At 38.3% G+C, this 16,328-nt stretch overlaps 1 protein-coding gene across 2 annotated transcripts in view; it reads left to right on the top strand.

Annotated features, from left to right (window-relative positions):
* LOC105486158 (TNFAIP3 interacting protein 3) overlaps positions 1–16,328 on the top strand; it is an 83,326-nt gene that overhangs the window by 42,629 nt on the left and 24,369 nt on the right. For both annotated transcript variants that reach the window (XM_071093087.1, XM_011748878.2), the window contains 3 exons: positions 9,389–9,475; positions 12,349–12,429; positions 14,795–14,860. In XM_071093087.1, the coding sequence (XP_070949188.1) occupies positions 9,389–9,475; positions 12,349–12,429; positions 14,795–14,860 (234 nt within the window). The remainder of the gene's footprint in view (positions 1–9,388; positions 9,476–12,348; positions 12,430–14,794; positions 14,861–16,328) is intronic.

A 16,328-nucleotide genomic window follows, 5' to 3' on the forward strand; every position in this document is an offset into this window, starting at 1 on the left:
GTCTCCTGCTATAATTTTTAGGTGTGTTATTTATGTCTACCAACATAGATCAAAGGTTCTTTGGGGGAAGTAAACCAGGAAGACTAAATGAACTCTGATACGGGTTCAGCCACCCACTTGTTACATCATAATTGTGAGCAAGTCATTTGCCATCTCTAAATTCAACTTTGTCCTCATTAACATTAAAGATGCCCCTTCTTACAGGGCTGTTATGAAGTTCAGATTGGAGCAAATAAAGTATTTTAAACCACATAACTCCTTAGTACAAAATAGTAATTTTATTTCTGAACTAAATTTAGTTCCATTCTAGGAACTGTAGCTTGTCCTTTGGAAAATAATTTATCTAGTTGACTGCAGAAAATTTCAGTCACTTCAGTGTTTTCTCGGGCAATTTATATTTTCTGTGCAGTGGTATGCAAGAATTCTCCCCTATCCCTTCATGTAATGTTACCTAAGGGTTTGTGGAACAGATTTTGTGAAATAATCTGGGTGAAATAGGGTTGCCAGATGTAGCATATAGAAATATAGGATGTCCACCTAAATTTGAATTTCAGATAAATGGCAGAATATTGTATGGGACAAACATACAAAACACTGTTGTCTATCAGAAATTCAAATTTGACTGAATATTATGTATTTTTCTGGCAACTTTGGGGTGGAGGCATCAGGGCTACAGTGATCCCCCATCTGACACTGCCATTGGCACTGATTTAGTCTATCCCTTGTGGGTTTTTTCACTGGCCTATATCCTCACTGGCAATCACTAATGATTCCAGGTCACTCAGCTATCTCTTATCCTTAGGGTCATGTGGTAAACACTACATCCTCCTCAATTTGACCCTGAAGACCCCTCAAACCCTCAGTTAGCCACTCTTTCATCCTTCTCAGGATGCATAGGAAATTTCTGGCTCTGCTTCCACACCACTCTAGGGTTGAGTTGTCTCAGGACCTCTCTACTTAAACAAGTCGTAAGGCCATGTCACAGCCGTGGAGAAATTCTCTTCAAGGCTTGTACCTTCCCTGGACTTAACCCAGTGAGTAAGGCTGGAGCTGACTCTGCTCTTTGATGTTCAATGTAAGCAATTTGGAAGATGATAGATGAGTACCTAGAAGTAGGAGAATAGGGGCCAGGTGTGGTGGCTCATGCCTGTAATTCCAGCACTTTGGGATGCTCAGGCAAGCGGATCATTTGAGGTCAGGAGTTCAAGACCAGCCTGACCAACATGGTGAAACCCTATCTCTACTAAAAGTACAAAAAAATTAGCCGGGCTTGGTGGTTCATGACTGTAGTCCCAACTACTTGGGAGGCTGAGGCAGGAGAATAGCTTGAACCCAGGAGGAAGAGGTTGCAGTAAGCCAAGATCACATCACTGCACTCCAGCCTGGGTGACAGTGCGAGATTCCATCTCAAAAAAAAAAAAAAAAAAAAAAAAGGAAAAAAGAAGAAGAAGAAGAAGAAGAAGAAGAAGAAGTAGGGTAGTAGGGCTCCATTCCTCATGAGAACTGAGAAACATCCAGGCAGTACTCTTTTTGTCTGATTCATTTTCATTTTCCTGGGGCATGAAACCTTTACTCTTCTGGGGCAGATGGTGAAAGTGGTAAGGACAGGTTACACTGACTCTTCATCTACTCATTTATTTTTATCAGTTATTCTTGGTATAAGTTTTTATGCCTTAATTCAGACTTTTCCCCTAACATTTTATGATGAACATTTCAAACATGTAGCAAAGTTGAAAGAATTGTATGGTATACACATATACCCACCATCAAAATTCTGCCATGAACACGAACATTTTACTCTACTTGTTCACCATTTATTCATCCATCTAGCCATCCCTCTTTTAATCCATCAACTCATGTTACTTTTTGAGGCATTTCAAAATAAATTGCACAAAATAAATTAGCCTAAAATCTTTAAAAATTGTTTTGAAAACATTAGCTCTTGAAATTCAAAGGTTTGATTTTCCAGATGGTATCTAGAGTTTGGAGAGTCTATTTTGAAATGCAAAGGCCAAACAGGGGCTGTTCTCCTCTTTTTATTCTATGACAAACTTAATCTGACAAAAGATATCCCTTACTGGCAAGGCATGGTGGCTCATGCCTATAATCTCAGCACTTTGGGAGGCCGAGATGGGCAGATCACCTGAGGTCAAGAGTTTGAGACCAGCCTAGCCAATGTGACGAAACCCCAACTCTACTAAAAGTATAAAAATTAGCAGGGCGTGGTGGCAGGCACCTGTAATCCCAGCTACTTGAGAGGCTAAGGCAGAAGAATTTCTTGAACTCGGGAGGCGGAGGTTGCAGTGAGCTGAGATCATGCCACTGCACTCCAGCCTGAGTGACAGAGCAAGATTCCTTCTTAAAAAAAAAAAAAAAAATCTCTTACCAAGCAAAGAAAGAATTAGCTACATAAAACAAAAGAATAGTGTGTGTTTTGGAGGATCATCAGTTAATACTTCAATATATTAACTTACAAGATCTTAGAAAGCACCATGAAAATGTAGAAAATATCATTAAAGACAACAGTTCTGCCTTTTAAATTTTTTCCCATAGCATATCTAATTATTTATATTTTTTATTTATTAAATAGTAATCAAAATCAAGTAAAAAATTTTAAAAGGCATTTGTATGAACGCTAAAGAATATTGATCACGTAACCAAAATAGGATAAAGTAAAATATTTGCCTATAAAATGAATAAAAAGTAAATACACGGAAACAGGCCAGCTCTTTAAACATGTGTTAACAGTTCTACCTGATCATTTCTGGTTTGGAGGCAAAGCCTGTAACTTTGTGTATCCCTGTGGTCATTGTGTGTTCTGGACTGTGTTCTGAAAAGCAGGGGTGTGCTATGATTTTGTATTATAGATTCGTACACAAATGGACCCATTCAATAAAAATGTATTGTACTACTACTCTGTACCCTGAAGGTACTGTGGTAGTTCCCAAGGCTAAAATGATAAATACTGACCTCATCTTCAAGAAGCTTATAGCATCTCAGAGGGGAAGGGAACATACAATTAACAGCTGCTTTACAATAAGTGCAAGAGTTAATGCTTCACAAAGCACCATGAGATCTCAGGAAGGAAGTAGCTAACTCCACTCTGGAGGACCAGGGGAGACTTCACAGAGGAGCTGATGGTCAAGGTGGGTCAGATTGTTTACTGCTTTGTGGGGCAGTCAGAAATCTCTAAACACGGATTTCACAAAGTCTGCAGTTTTATAGAGGCTACAGACTCGTCAACAAAAGCCGATTTGCCTTCTAATGTATCTGATGTGCCCTAAGAACTAAAAGTGTATAATCAAAACAGACTGCAAACAACCTCACTATATTGCATAGGAGCATTGTTTCAGAGTTCCAACCAGGAGGGACGTGAACATATATCCCCCAAGAGGCTATGGAATCTGTGACACCCCATCCCCTGACTCTGCTTGTTCAAAACCAGGTTTGGGGGAACAAAGAGAGGTGATTTAGTAGTTGGAAGCCAAAAAGTTGAAGTTTCTGATCTTTAGATCTCATATCTCTTGAGAAGATACCTGATTTGAGAACATCATAAATTTGTTTCAGGGTAAGGAAGGCAATTTGTGTGTGTCTGAGTCCCATGTGAACATGCGCAGGCACTAAAATGGCACTACTTTAGCCTCGAGAAATACAGAGTGAACACAACACACAAAAGTTGCTAGCATGGAGTTTACAATCTAGTGTCAGGAGGCGATCAACAAAAAGAAGAAGAAAATATAGTGCTATGGAAAAATAAAGCAGGAAAGGTGAATGGAAAGTGCTGGGGTGGAGAGCAATTTTACATTGGGAGGCCAAGTAAAGACTCAATAAACAGATGTCACTTACACCATTACTTGTCAAAGGTGGGGGGATGTACCATGTGGACATCTAGGGAAAAGATAGTTCTAGGCAAGAGAGAGTAGGTTCAAGGGGCAACAGCGTGGCCAGGACATGGCACAGAATGAACTAACAGAAGGATACCAAGAATGAGGTGGCCTGGGCTGGATTGTGTAGGACCTTGCTAGCCACTGTAAAGAGTTCTGCTTTCACTCTGAGTGACATGGGAAGCCACTGAAAGGTTCTGAGCATGAAATGACATTTTAAAAGCCTCACATTGGCCACTGTATTAATAATGGGTGGGGGTGGGGGAGTAGGAGCAAATATAGAAGCAGGAAAGCCCTTAGGTTATTGCAATAATCCAGCTAAGAGATGATGGGGGTCAATGCAAAAATGCCAATCATCTTGCCCAGGGTCACATAACTAGCAAGTGGTGGAACTAGGTTTGACAAACAGCCAGAGATCAGTCACTGCTGGATACGTTCTTAAAAATGTTCCTATGAATAAAATCAGGAAGCAAATATTAAAGTCCTCATTTTGAAAAAGTTATTAAAAGGCATTTTTTTTTTTTTTTGAGAAGTTGAGGTGGGAGGATCATTTGAGGCCAGTAGTTCAAGACCAGTGTGGGCAATATAGTGAGGCCCCATCTCTACAAAAATTGAAAAGGTAAAAATAGCCAGGCGTGGTGGTATACAACTGTAGCTACTCAAGAGGCTGAGGCAGCTGGATTGCTTGAGCCCAGGAGTTGGAGCTTACAGTGAGCTATGATTTCACCACTGCACTCCAGCCTGTACTACAGAATGTAACTCTGTCTCAAAAACAAAACAAAACAAAAAAATAGAAAACAAAAAAGAAAAAGGCCGGGTGTGTTGGCTTATGCCTGTAATCCCAGCACTTGGGGAAGGCCAAGGCGGGTGGATCACAAGGTCAGGAGTTCGAGACCACTCTGGCCAATATGGTGAAACCCTGTCTCTACAAAAAAATTAGCTGGGTGTGGTGGCACATGCCTGTAATCCCTGCTACTCGGGAGGCTGAGGCAGGAGAATTGCTTGAACCTGGGAAGCAGAGGTTGCAGTGAGGCGAGATTGTGCCACTGCACTCCAGCCTGGGTGACAGAGCAAGACTCTGTCTCAAAAAAAAAAAAAAAAAGGTAAGTTTATTTCACCTTGCCACTTGCTCATTAAACTGAGAAGTCTCTAGGCTTTTGTGGGTAATGTGTTCCTCCCCTGTCTGGATATATTTTCAAAAAGCCTACAAAATGTTCAGGTAGATTGGATACAGGATGTAAGAGAAAGAGGAGTCAAGGATGACTCCAAGATTTTCAATCTGGAGAATAAAAGGTGTTATTAATTGTAAGAGGGAAGGCAAGTTTTGCAGGGAAAATCATAAACTAAGTTATCCTGATCAAACAGGTCAGGTAAAGAAGGAGGCAACTATTATGCATACAAGCGGAGATGACAATTAAGCAATTAATATAGGAGTCTCGAGTCCAGGGGTATGGTCCATTCCTAGTTCCCCTGGTGAACTGATTGCTAAATATTTTGATTGTCACAAGCTGTTGAAATAAACATTTTGAATATTAGTTTTGCTAATATTATTACATTGCAATATTAACTACATTGCAGTTTCCAATCTCTCCCATTTAATACATGATGAACTAAAACCAATTAAAAAACCACTTTGATCATGTAATTCCTTTGCCCAAAGGTCTTTTGTAACTCCCTATGGCCTATAAGGTCAACATGTCTTAATCTGAAATTAAAATATTTTATGTTTTCATCCAAATCAACTTTAGAAATGCCACACGGACCCTATTCTAGTTAAACTGGATTTGTCAGAATCCTTCATACCTAAGTTTGTCCAGTTGTGTTCTGTTTCTTACTTTGCTCCCTTTACAGCATTTATAGCTCAGCTTTCACTCTCTATCAAAATCCTATCTATCCTTCAAGGCCCAGCAGAAACTCTGACTCTTTCCATAGCTATTAAAGGTGAGAATGAACACTCTCTCCTCTGAATTCTTACAGGCCTTATTGTCTTTATCATTTATTTTCCAGTTTTCATTTACTGTTTAGTTTTTCAAGTATATATATTGACACACACACACAGCCACACACATGTGTGTATGTATATGTACATTTCATCATAAGCAGGGAATTTTGCTTTTGTTTTCCTTTGGAACCCACACAATGTCAAGTACAGAGTGAGTGATGCATAAATTGTGGGTTTCCCTTTCCTTTTGTCATATTATTTGTTTCATAAATAATTTGATTGATGGCCCTATCTTTAGAGTCAAATTCTTATTACTATCTAAGCTCACATAGCAACCCTGGGAGAATACTATTACTATTCCATTGTATAAAATGGAAATTGAGCCTTAGAGACCTTAAGCATCTTACATGACCAAATTCGCAATCAGGGAGTAGTAGAGCCAAGCTGTGAATCCAGATCACATTCTAGAGCTAGATCTTCTAGTCATTACCGATCCTCTCTTTCCCACCTGCATAGCACATACACTTAAAAATTCATGCAAATAGATTCAGGAAACAAACAAGGTTTTTCAGCTCCCATTCTAAAAGCATGCAAAGGAAAAAGCCACGTTTCTTTTACCTGCCAAAGAATGCTTCTGATAACTTGTAGAAATACGGTGCTCTCCTCTTGGACTAATTTTAAGATAATTATTGTCCACTAGAATGATGGTTACAGACCAGTGACTGGTAGTCCTTGTTCCTTTACCACATTTCCCTTTCATAATTTTAATTTTAATTTTATTTCATCTGTATATTATTATAATATTTTTATTTCATCTGTATAATATTGACTTCAGAAATGAAGACTCTTCACAATAGCCTTGGAAACATGGAATGACACCTCTGTCTCTCTGAAAATGATTTCAGCTAGCGAGACTTCTCATGAAACAAAGCTTGACTCAAAGCCAGACTCTTAAAATATGTGGCACAATGTGAAAGGGATGGAGGTGAAGTGAAGAGAGCATATGTAACAGAAAAGACCCAATTAATTCTTAGGGATGGCCTATTGAAAGTTTTGTTTTTCTGAAACCAAACTTGTGGTTCTTCAGAAGAGTTATTACTTATTCATAAATAATCATATGGCTCTCTTGAGCTAATGGAAAACCTGTTTGTTGTTTATCTGCATAGTAGAAGAGGAAAAGGAATTGTAATGAAAGATGTAAAGGTATAGAATTTCCATTTAATAGAAGCCATCGCATCTAACAATGTATGTGCATCAGGATACTTTACAGGGGAGACTCAAGAGGCACAATGCCAAGGATGGTATTTCCTGGCCAGAAAATGTTCTTCCGACCCACTTTTCTGGGTCAATGTTACCACATCCCTAGTTTATTACTACCAAATACAAAGTTAAAGCTGAAGGGAACCTTAAACTGTATAAAACTGTGGAATGTGTATGTGCGTGGTATGTTTCAGAAGAAAAATATTTTTACAGTAGAGTTTTCTTTTTCTTTTCTGATGAGCAGATTTTAGCGTTGATAAAGTGTCAGTTCAGGAAATCGCGGCCTCTATACCCTAAAGTCAGATCTTATGTGAGTTGTAACTTTTACTTTCAGAACCCTGAATGAACAATTTGACTCCTACCTGTATTTTTGGATTTTGCCTTAAAGCAGCGTCACTCCCTTTCACTCAAGCATAGACCAAAACATAACAAGAAACCAGAAGAAAGTACACACACACACACACACACACACAAACTAGCAAAAAGTTCATCGATTTGGTATATCGTTATATAGATATTCATCCATTTATTCATGTAGCAAAATGCGTTGAACGCCTGCTGTGTGCCAGACAGCTCAGTGCCTGGCTGCTGTGGACACAGAGATGAATACAGGAACATGGAAATATGTAATCATAATGCATGATGAAGGGCTCTTCTTAGCTGATTAGAGGAGGTCAAGAGAAGATCAGAAGGAAATAGAAGCACTGACTGGGCCGGGTGCGGTGGCTCAAGCCTGTAATCCCAGCACTTTGGGAGGCCGAGACGGGCGGATCACGAGGCCAGGAGATCGAGAGACGATCCCGGCTAACACGGTGAAACCCCGTCTCTACTAAAAAATACAAAAAAACTAGCCGGGCGAGGTGGCGGGCGCCTGTAGTCCCAGCTACTCGGGAGGCTGAGGCAGGAGAACGGCATAAACCCGGGAGGCGGAGCTTGCAGTGAGCTGAGATCCGGCCACTGCACTCCAGCCTGGGTGACAGAGCAAGACTCCGTCTCAAAAAAAAAAAAAAAAAAAAAAAAAAGAAGCACTGACTGTAGGTTTCTCCAGCCACAAGGTTGGATGGAGAGCCCAGAGAGGAGACATCTGAGGTGGCAAGAACAGCATGCACAGAGCTCAGGGGCGTAGAACCAGCTCACTCATTTCAGGAAAGGGAGGTCAGTCAGGATGGTTGGAGCACAGGGGAGAGTTGGAGAGTGGGGGGAGATATTCAGGAGAAATGGGAGGGCCAAATGTGGGACACTCAATCACTCCCTTTTGAATTTTAGGAGTTTACGGCTTTATCCTATATATATGTGAATATCTCATAGGCAGGTCTAATGAAGTTAAATGATTGACTATAAATTCTTTTCTCCTTTTAGTTACACGTTCTTTCCCTTTTTGTATTCCTTGCCTCCTTTTTTTTCGTTCCAAGTCCAAAATGAGGTCTTCTGTTCCATCGCAGTTCATTTATGTAGCTCCAAGTATCTGCCATTTCCACGCTTTTATCTGTGCCACCCAGTAGTGCTCCATTACCTCAAGGCCCCTAAAATGACAGCAGTCAACTAATTAAAACTAAAAAGATTCTCCATGAGAAGATTTCACTTCAAATGAGTCATGGAGAAAATCTAGACTTGATTTATAGAAAAGACAGTCTTAAATTTGAGAGGCAAGTTTAACCTTTCTGCCAATACAGAAGATTAGATTTGCAAACAATGCCTATTTTCTTTCTGATGAATTATTTTCCCTTTTATTTCTATAAGAATTAGTGGCACTTATAGAATTATGTATGACTCATTAAGTTCTACCAAGCTACACTCACATTTAGAAGGCATTGCCAGAAAATCTTGCCTTTAGGGAAACTGAGCTATCAAAAAGTCAACAGTTACCTAATTGCTCTGGGAAATACAATGAATTTAGAGCAGTTAGGCTACTGAGGAAACACTTGGATTGCCCAGGCTTTCTGTGGTGGAGAACTTCCTCCTCCAGTGGGAGAAACTGCCAGTAAAGGAAGAATGACGATTTACATACCATAGCAAGGCTAATCTGCCCCAGGTCTTAGTCACAGCCTGCCTATTTGAGACATCCTGGGAAATCCCTATTTGGAAGAGAAGAAAAGTTAAAATCACAGTTGCAGTGCTTATAACTTTATTCTGTGTAATTCCTATCCACAGTCACTTCTGTTCATTTTTAATGAAAACCTATTGCTGCTATTTTCTATTGAGTTAATGGTGATGTGTGTTTTTTAAATTTTGTATATTTGCTCTCACCCTAAAATATATCATAAGAGACATTTTTCCCCTCTTTTTCTTTCTGCTTTCCAAGACTCCAGGAAAAACAGCTTCCATGGCACATTTTGTACAGGGCACATCTAGAATGACTGCTGCAGAACGTTCTACAGAGCATAACGAGGTAAGAACATATTTCTAGGAGATGAGTTGATCACATCTAGCATTGATGGCATTTCTAGTGGTTAATTTTGCACTTAATAAGAATAGAAATGGCTAGTTTGCTTTCTTTAGCTAAGATTTACTCTATAGTTTTAACCAATATTATGTAACATAGAAAAAAAAAATCTAAGTAACCAGTACATTGCTTTTAACCCACTGGGCTTAAATTCCTTTCAGCCTTCCAATTCCTTTCAGCCTTCCAATTCTGTGGGTTCCTTATTTTGTTCTTGATTTAGAGGTATTTGGTTCTATATAAAATCTAAAAAGAATACTATATTGGTGTGGGTAGAAATAGAACATATTTTAACAATAGAGTATCTGTAGTAACATTTTTATATATTTACAATTGGTACCATAGATTTTGTTCAGCAATAGAGACTACTGCTAATTGAATGAATGAATTCAAATATTTTCTAGTTTTCTTTTACAGATAACCAAGGTATAATGGGAAACTAAATGGAAACTTCTGTTCATTTAAGTTTTTAATTTAGTAGCATCAGACCTTGAATATACATTGGTAAGGATGCTATCATAGAGAAAGAAGTGCCCATATGCTTTGAACACAAATTCTACTTTACAGGGAATAATTATAGGAAATTATTTATAGGGAATAACTGTTCTGTAAGCAGCCCTTACTAGAAGCAATGACTGAAAATCTTTGTAGTTACTGCAAATCAGATGCCTTCATTAGGCACTGCGAAGCAAAGTAAATACAAAGGAAAAGTTCCCCAAACCTTTGTATTTGATTAATTTTGCTTTATTTTATAGAAACCTGAGACATATGAACTATAGCAAAATGTTGATTAATCTCCAGAGAAAGCTCTGGTGATACGTTTGTGACTTACATGCCATTCCTATTCACTATGTTTTCTGTCTTTCCTCCTTCCTATCCTCCCCCACTTATAACTGAATATTACTTATGAATTTCAAAAACTAGTACTCCTGCAGTTACAAATAGAGTCTCTTGCAGATTTGGTATCTAGATTTTCAGTAATTTTTATTTATAAAAGAAAAATCAAGCGTGAAACATATTATAATTTTCTTCCAGAGAAAATTATTTATGGGGAAACAAACAAAAAGCACACTGTCTCATTGTTCCACATCTGGGTTCCCAAAGTCAGGGACATACAAATGCTTGCCAATCACAGATTTTTGTCTACATCACAAACAGAGAGGAGCCATTTTTGAGCACCCATAATTTATTCCCTAGAATGGGAGTATATTGAACTTTAGTGTGAATCAAGATTACCTAGGAAATATATTAGAAATAGAGGTGCCCTGGCTGCTCTTCTAGAAATTCTGATCCACTGTTCAGGATGCTTGACGTTTAGCAAGCTTAACAGTGACTTTGATGTGCTCTTTTGGTGAGAACCACTGTTCTAAAATCCAGTCTTACTATTGCCCTACTTTGCTGATGACCTCAAGATACACTAAGTAGGGTTGGCTCACAGCATTTTCCAGATCAGAGACGCTTAATGGTTAGTCTGTTCTAACCCAGAATGGGTCTAGTTTCTTGGAAGTCTTCCCAAAAAGAAGAAGATCCAACTACAGGCCCCAACATATTGACACTTGGGTTTCAGTGTCACTCTTGGTGCTCAGCCAGACCAGTGTCTTGAGGTCAAAAGCAAATATAATCATTCAGAATTTATTTACCCATAGAAGACTGTCTCTTTTTAAATGTGGTCTTAATTGTAACATAGGTCTAAATAGGAAGAAGCTAAGGAAACGAGAACATCTATGCTTACATAAAATACCATCAAACCCTAAAATGCCGAAACACAAATAAACAGAGAAAAGATAGAAAATACACTTTTATAAATAATTTCTGATGAAAAAAGTGCTTGAAATACCATGATGATTGCAAAAGAACAATTTCCTCTACACATTTTTGGCAAAGACCACAACATGTTCTGAAAATATTTCTTAATTGTTCATGAACAACTTTAAGCAATTTAGTGGCCCACAGTAACTAATAAGGCTGAAACTGATTACAGATGTAGGAACTACTCCCATCACCCAATTCATTGTGTTACTTATATGACTCTGGGATGAGATAGTAGTAAGATTATTGAATTATTATAGAGGAATCAGTCCTTTATTTAAGTAAATGTTGTTCTTAGTTGATTTAGGCAGATGGCAGACAGTTTCCACAGCTTTTGTGTTACCTTTAAATGAATACTCTCACCCCTGAAAAAAAAATAACTGAAAAGAAAGGTGGTAAACTTTTCATTATGACAGTAATTTATTATTAATCTAAACTAGTAACCTAGTGACTTTATTCAAGGAGCTGGCTAAAATTACACAGTAATTACACAGTAATAGCTGTATGTGTTTGTCTTTATTCTTGATGATTCTGTCGTTCCTCTGACTTTTACTGGGTCTACTTTTCAGAATATTACTCACATACATGTTCATGGGCACAGCTACCAAAATGACTTTTTTGAAATGTTTACTATAAAAATGCCTAAAATATATCCAGGAAACTTACCTGATTTCTTAATTGTCATTTTTTTGGAAAAGGATTGAAATCCAAATTCATAAAATTTTAATCTCTGACTTACCCATTATAGTATATAGATATATTTATAATTTATTACAGAATTATTATGGTAACTAATTTATATAAAGGATTCTAAAACATAATATGAACTGATTCCTCCACCAGCCACTGTGAAGGACTTAGGGTGTGAGGATTATTACTGCTAGAATCAGGTATTTTTATAAATCGCAACAGGAGAGTTGGCCAAATGCATGGTGTTTGTGAGGAGCAGTACTTCTGTTTATTTTGTAAACAGTTTTGTTTCAATTTTTTTCTTTTCTTTTCTTTTTTTTAAGTGTGCTGAATCATCAACAAGAAAGAACTTGACAAATTCTCTTGAACAAAAGATAAGGTGTTTAGAAAAACAGAGAAAAGAGGTAACTTAGAAATACTCGCTAAAACCACAGGTGCCATGGATTAATGCTGAGGATAAAATAATGTATTATCCTTGTGCCTTTTATTTTTGTTATCAGGTCACAGTATTTATCTTTAAGATACTGGACTGCACTATTTTGAGAGCAAATGCTTTTTTCTTATTCACCTGTATGTCTCATACTTGTCTCAGTGTCTGTGCAGTGATGAATGAAAAATGACAAAGTAATAAGTCTGGTAACATAATCCTAATTTTCTCAAAACTTAGATGTTTCCTCCACACAGACCAAGTGACTTTATCCTTTATGCCTTTATCCTTTATGGCTTATGACCTTTATCCTTTATGCCTTGCAACTTCACACACGTTGGAACTCAAGGTTTCTTGAGTTACTTGAAAAGTCTTTAAGTATGGTTGATTTAGGTGCTATGACTTCAGGGTTTGGGCATCCAAACACATGGGAGTTAGAAAGCATTGTCATAAGTAAAGTTTGTTTCTAAAATGTTCCTGGGAATTAATGGGTATTATTTTGAGTTTTATTTTTCTGAGCTTAATGAATGTTAGAACCTCTTTACTCTTCTTGACAGAGGAAGTAGTGAAAAGTATAACAATTTTAGCACTCTGTATATTGTCAATTTTGTAATTCCTTCTTGTTTTTTTTTTGAGACAGTGTTGCTCTGTCATCCATGCTGCAGTGCAGTGGCACAATCTCAGCTCACTGCAGCCTCTGCCTCTGAGGTTCAAGTGATTCTTGTGCCTCAGCCTCCCCAGTAGCTGGGATTACAGGCATGCACGACCATGCCCAGCTAATATTTGTATTTTTAGTAGAGATGGGTTTTGCCATTTTGGGCAGGCTGGTCTTGAACTCCTGTCCTCAAGCGATCTGCCCACCACAGCCTCCCGAAGTGCTGGGATTACAGGAGTTAGCCACCGTGCCCAGTCTGTAATTCCTTTTCTAATTCATTCTGTGTATTAAATCTTTCATGTTCTCTTCTATGGTGCCTTCTACTCTTCTTTGATACTGCGAAGAATATTGTGACCTTCTGGAAAATTACTAAACTACGGCAGAGTAATGTAACTATAGTATACACAATGGAATCCCTAAAATGCCAACAAAGTAACTCTCGATATAATAATAATATACAATTTCATACTAAATAATGACAGTAACTGCCACTATGGATTCAGTAATTTGCTTTTTAATTAGGAGAAAGTCTTGCTAGATTTTAGTCATTACCACTATCTTCTCAGCATCTGTTCCATATCCATAAGTGCTGGAATTTCTCTTAATGCAGAAAACTACAAACTTCCCCAACAAAAAGCTAACCACATATCATAGCATTTCTTCTGCCTTCTAATTAGCAGATAGTTTTAAGATCTTTAAATTATTTTCAGCCTAAAATGCATCTAAATATTGTCTTATGACAAAACTATAATTTCTTGAAAATCTAAATTTTCAAAATAGTGATATTATCTATTTGTTGAATATTTATTATAAATCATGTGTTAATCTTTTAAAGCACATTATTGCAAGAAAATCATGATCAGTTAATGGCGCCTAGGCTTTGTTAGCATAAATTCTGCTTTAAAAGAGCTGGAAAAAATATTTCATTATAATCAGTGTAAGCACATAGAAAAATATGAAAAAGTTTGGGAAAAGAACCTTCATGAATGAAGAAATCTTACAGACAATCATCAATACTTACAAATTTTTATCAGATTGTGGTTGGATTAAACAAAGAAAATGAAAATTCAAATAACTAAGAAAAGTTAAAAGTTACTGATAAACTGTTCAGCTGCCTTGTCAAGATACACCTACGACTTAATAGTTTTTCCTCTCCCCTTCCCTCCCCTCTCCTCTCTTTTCTTTTCGTGAGATGGAGTCTCGCTCTGTTGCCCAGGCTGGAGTGCAGTGGCACGATCTCGGCTCACAGCAACCTCCGCCTCCTGGGTTCAAGCGATTCTCCTGCCTCAGCCTCCTGAGTTGCTGGGACTACAGATGCATGCCACCACGTATTTTTGTATTTTTATTTTTGTATTTTTAGTAGAGACGGGATTTCACCATGTTGGGCAGGCTGGTCACAAACTCTTGACCTCTAGTGATCCCACCCACCTTGGCCTCCCAGAGCGGTGGGATTACAGGCGTGAGCCACCGAGCCCGGCCAATAGTTTTTCATATAAGAACCAGTTGTGAAAAGGTGAGAGTGTGTTCAATTTAATCATCCCAGCACAATCAGAACTTGATGAAAAAAAATATTGTCTGCATCCATGGCTTCTAAAATCTTAATAAGCTCAGAAAGTAATTTCTTTTTTACAAAATTTCCAAATGGGCAGAAATTCTTTGTTGATGCCCCAAATTTTAATAATTTCAGCTCCTGGAAGTTAACCAGCAATGGGATCAGCAATTTAGAAGTATGAAAGAGTTATATGAAAGAAAGGTAAATACCTCTCTCTATTCGGTATTTTCTTTAAATCCATTATCCTGATGTGGCCAATTGTGTGAAGAGTCTCATTGATTTCAGCTACGAAGAGCTTTGTGGAGAGCCAACTGTTGGAAAATGATGGGGGAGGGTGCTGAGTGTAGTATTGGTCTCATGGCACTGAAGATTAATGAACGGTGTCAGTGAGTCATCTTGAACAACAGCTAAAGAAAAGTGCAAAAATGCCCCCCAGTGATGTCTCAAGAGTTCTTATGCACAGTTATCATGGCTCACAGAGTATCCCAGCCTTACCTTTGTCCCAAGAAGCCACAAATGCGCAGTTATATGTGAGGTGAGATATGGTTTAAGGTTCACACTGTTTATGCCACGTTAGCCCTAATTCTTTAATTAGATAGCATGAGCTGTTTTCCACAAATAGAGAAACAAATGGTGATAACAGTGAAAGTGTGAGGAAAAATGGGGCAATCTCCTCTTCCATCTAAAGCACGTTTGCTCTATACCTGATGTAAATGACGAGTTGATGGGTGCAGCACACCAACATGGCACAAGTATACATATGTAACAAACCTGCACGTTATGCACATGTACCCTACAACTTAAAGTATAATAATAATAAATAAATTTAAAAAAAAAAAAGCTCTGGTGAGAAAGGGGCTTTTGGAAGAAAACCTCCTTTAATACATAAAAGACCATTTATAATTTAAAATTATTCTATCTTCAAAAAGAGATAAAGAGAGAAAGTACTTTCCCCTAAATAATTCAGTATTAAGAAACTTGACCATGAGTATTATAATATAGCAGCATTGTTCCTTTCCTCCTCATTTTGTTACCCAAAAGTATTGAATTTAAAATGTTCAGGATAATGTTCCCACTGCACCAGGCAATGGTCAGGCAGCCTTGCAATATCCCTGCTGGGGCAATACGGTCTGTAAATGTTAAAGATGATGATCCCAGAGAGAATGCTGAAGCTGCTTTCTTGAAGGGCTTGCAGGTGTGTGAAGACAGTGTTAGTGATGGCTATAATCCTCATCTTGGAAGACGCACCCCTCTCTAAGATTCTCGCTCTGGACTGTGGTTACTCTGAGGACCTGTCACTCTGTCATCAGAGTGATTTGGCACCTAGTAGAAGTTCAAATGCTGCAAATTACTGATAGATTAAAGGCCATGTCTGTTTTTCTCTGGTGTAGGCATATTCTACCTAACCTGCTGCCCCTCATTGCCTTTTCCAGACCAGGCTAGGCTCGCCTGGAGAGTTGAGAATAGGATAATAAACCTAGAGAATTCCCTGGGTGTGGTCTAAGTCTTTTATTCCCTCTGAAGTAGGGGTGGTTTGGAGAAAAGAAGGAAGAGCTGGAGGCTGTTTTGGTGCAAGGCCAAGCTCCCTTTGAAACGCCAGTATCCCGATCTGTGTTAGGGACGGTGGGAACTAGGACCTCTCCTTAGGGGACGTCCTGGGGTGGGGCGT

This window comes from Macaca nemestrina, chromosome 3, assembly GCF_043159975.1.
Source record: "Macaca nemestrina isolate mMacNem1 chromosome 3, mMacNem.hap1, whole genome shotgun sequence".
Lineage (NCBI taxonomy): Eukaryota > Metazoa > Chordata > Mammalia > Primates > Cercopithecidae > Macaca > Macaca nemestrina.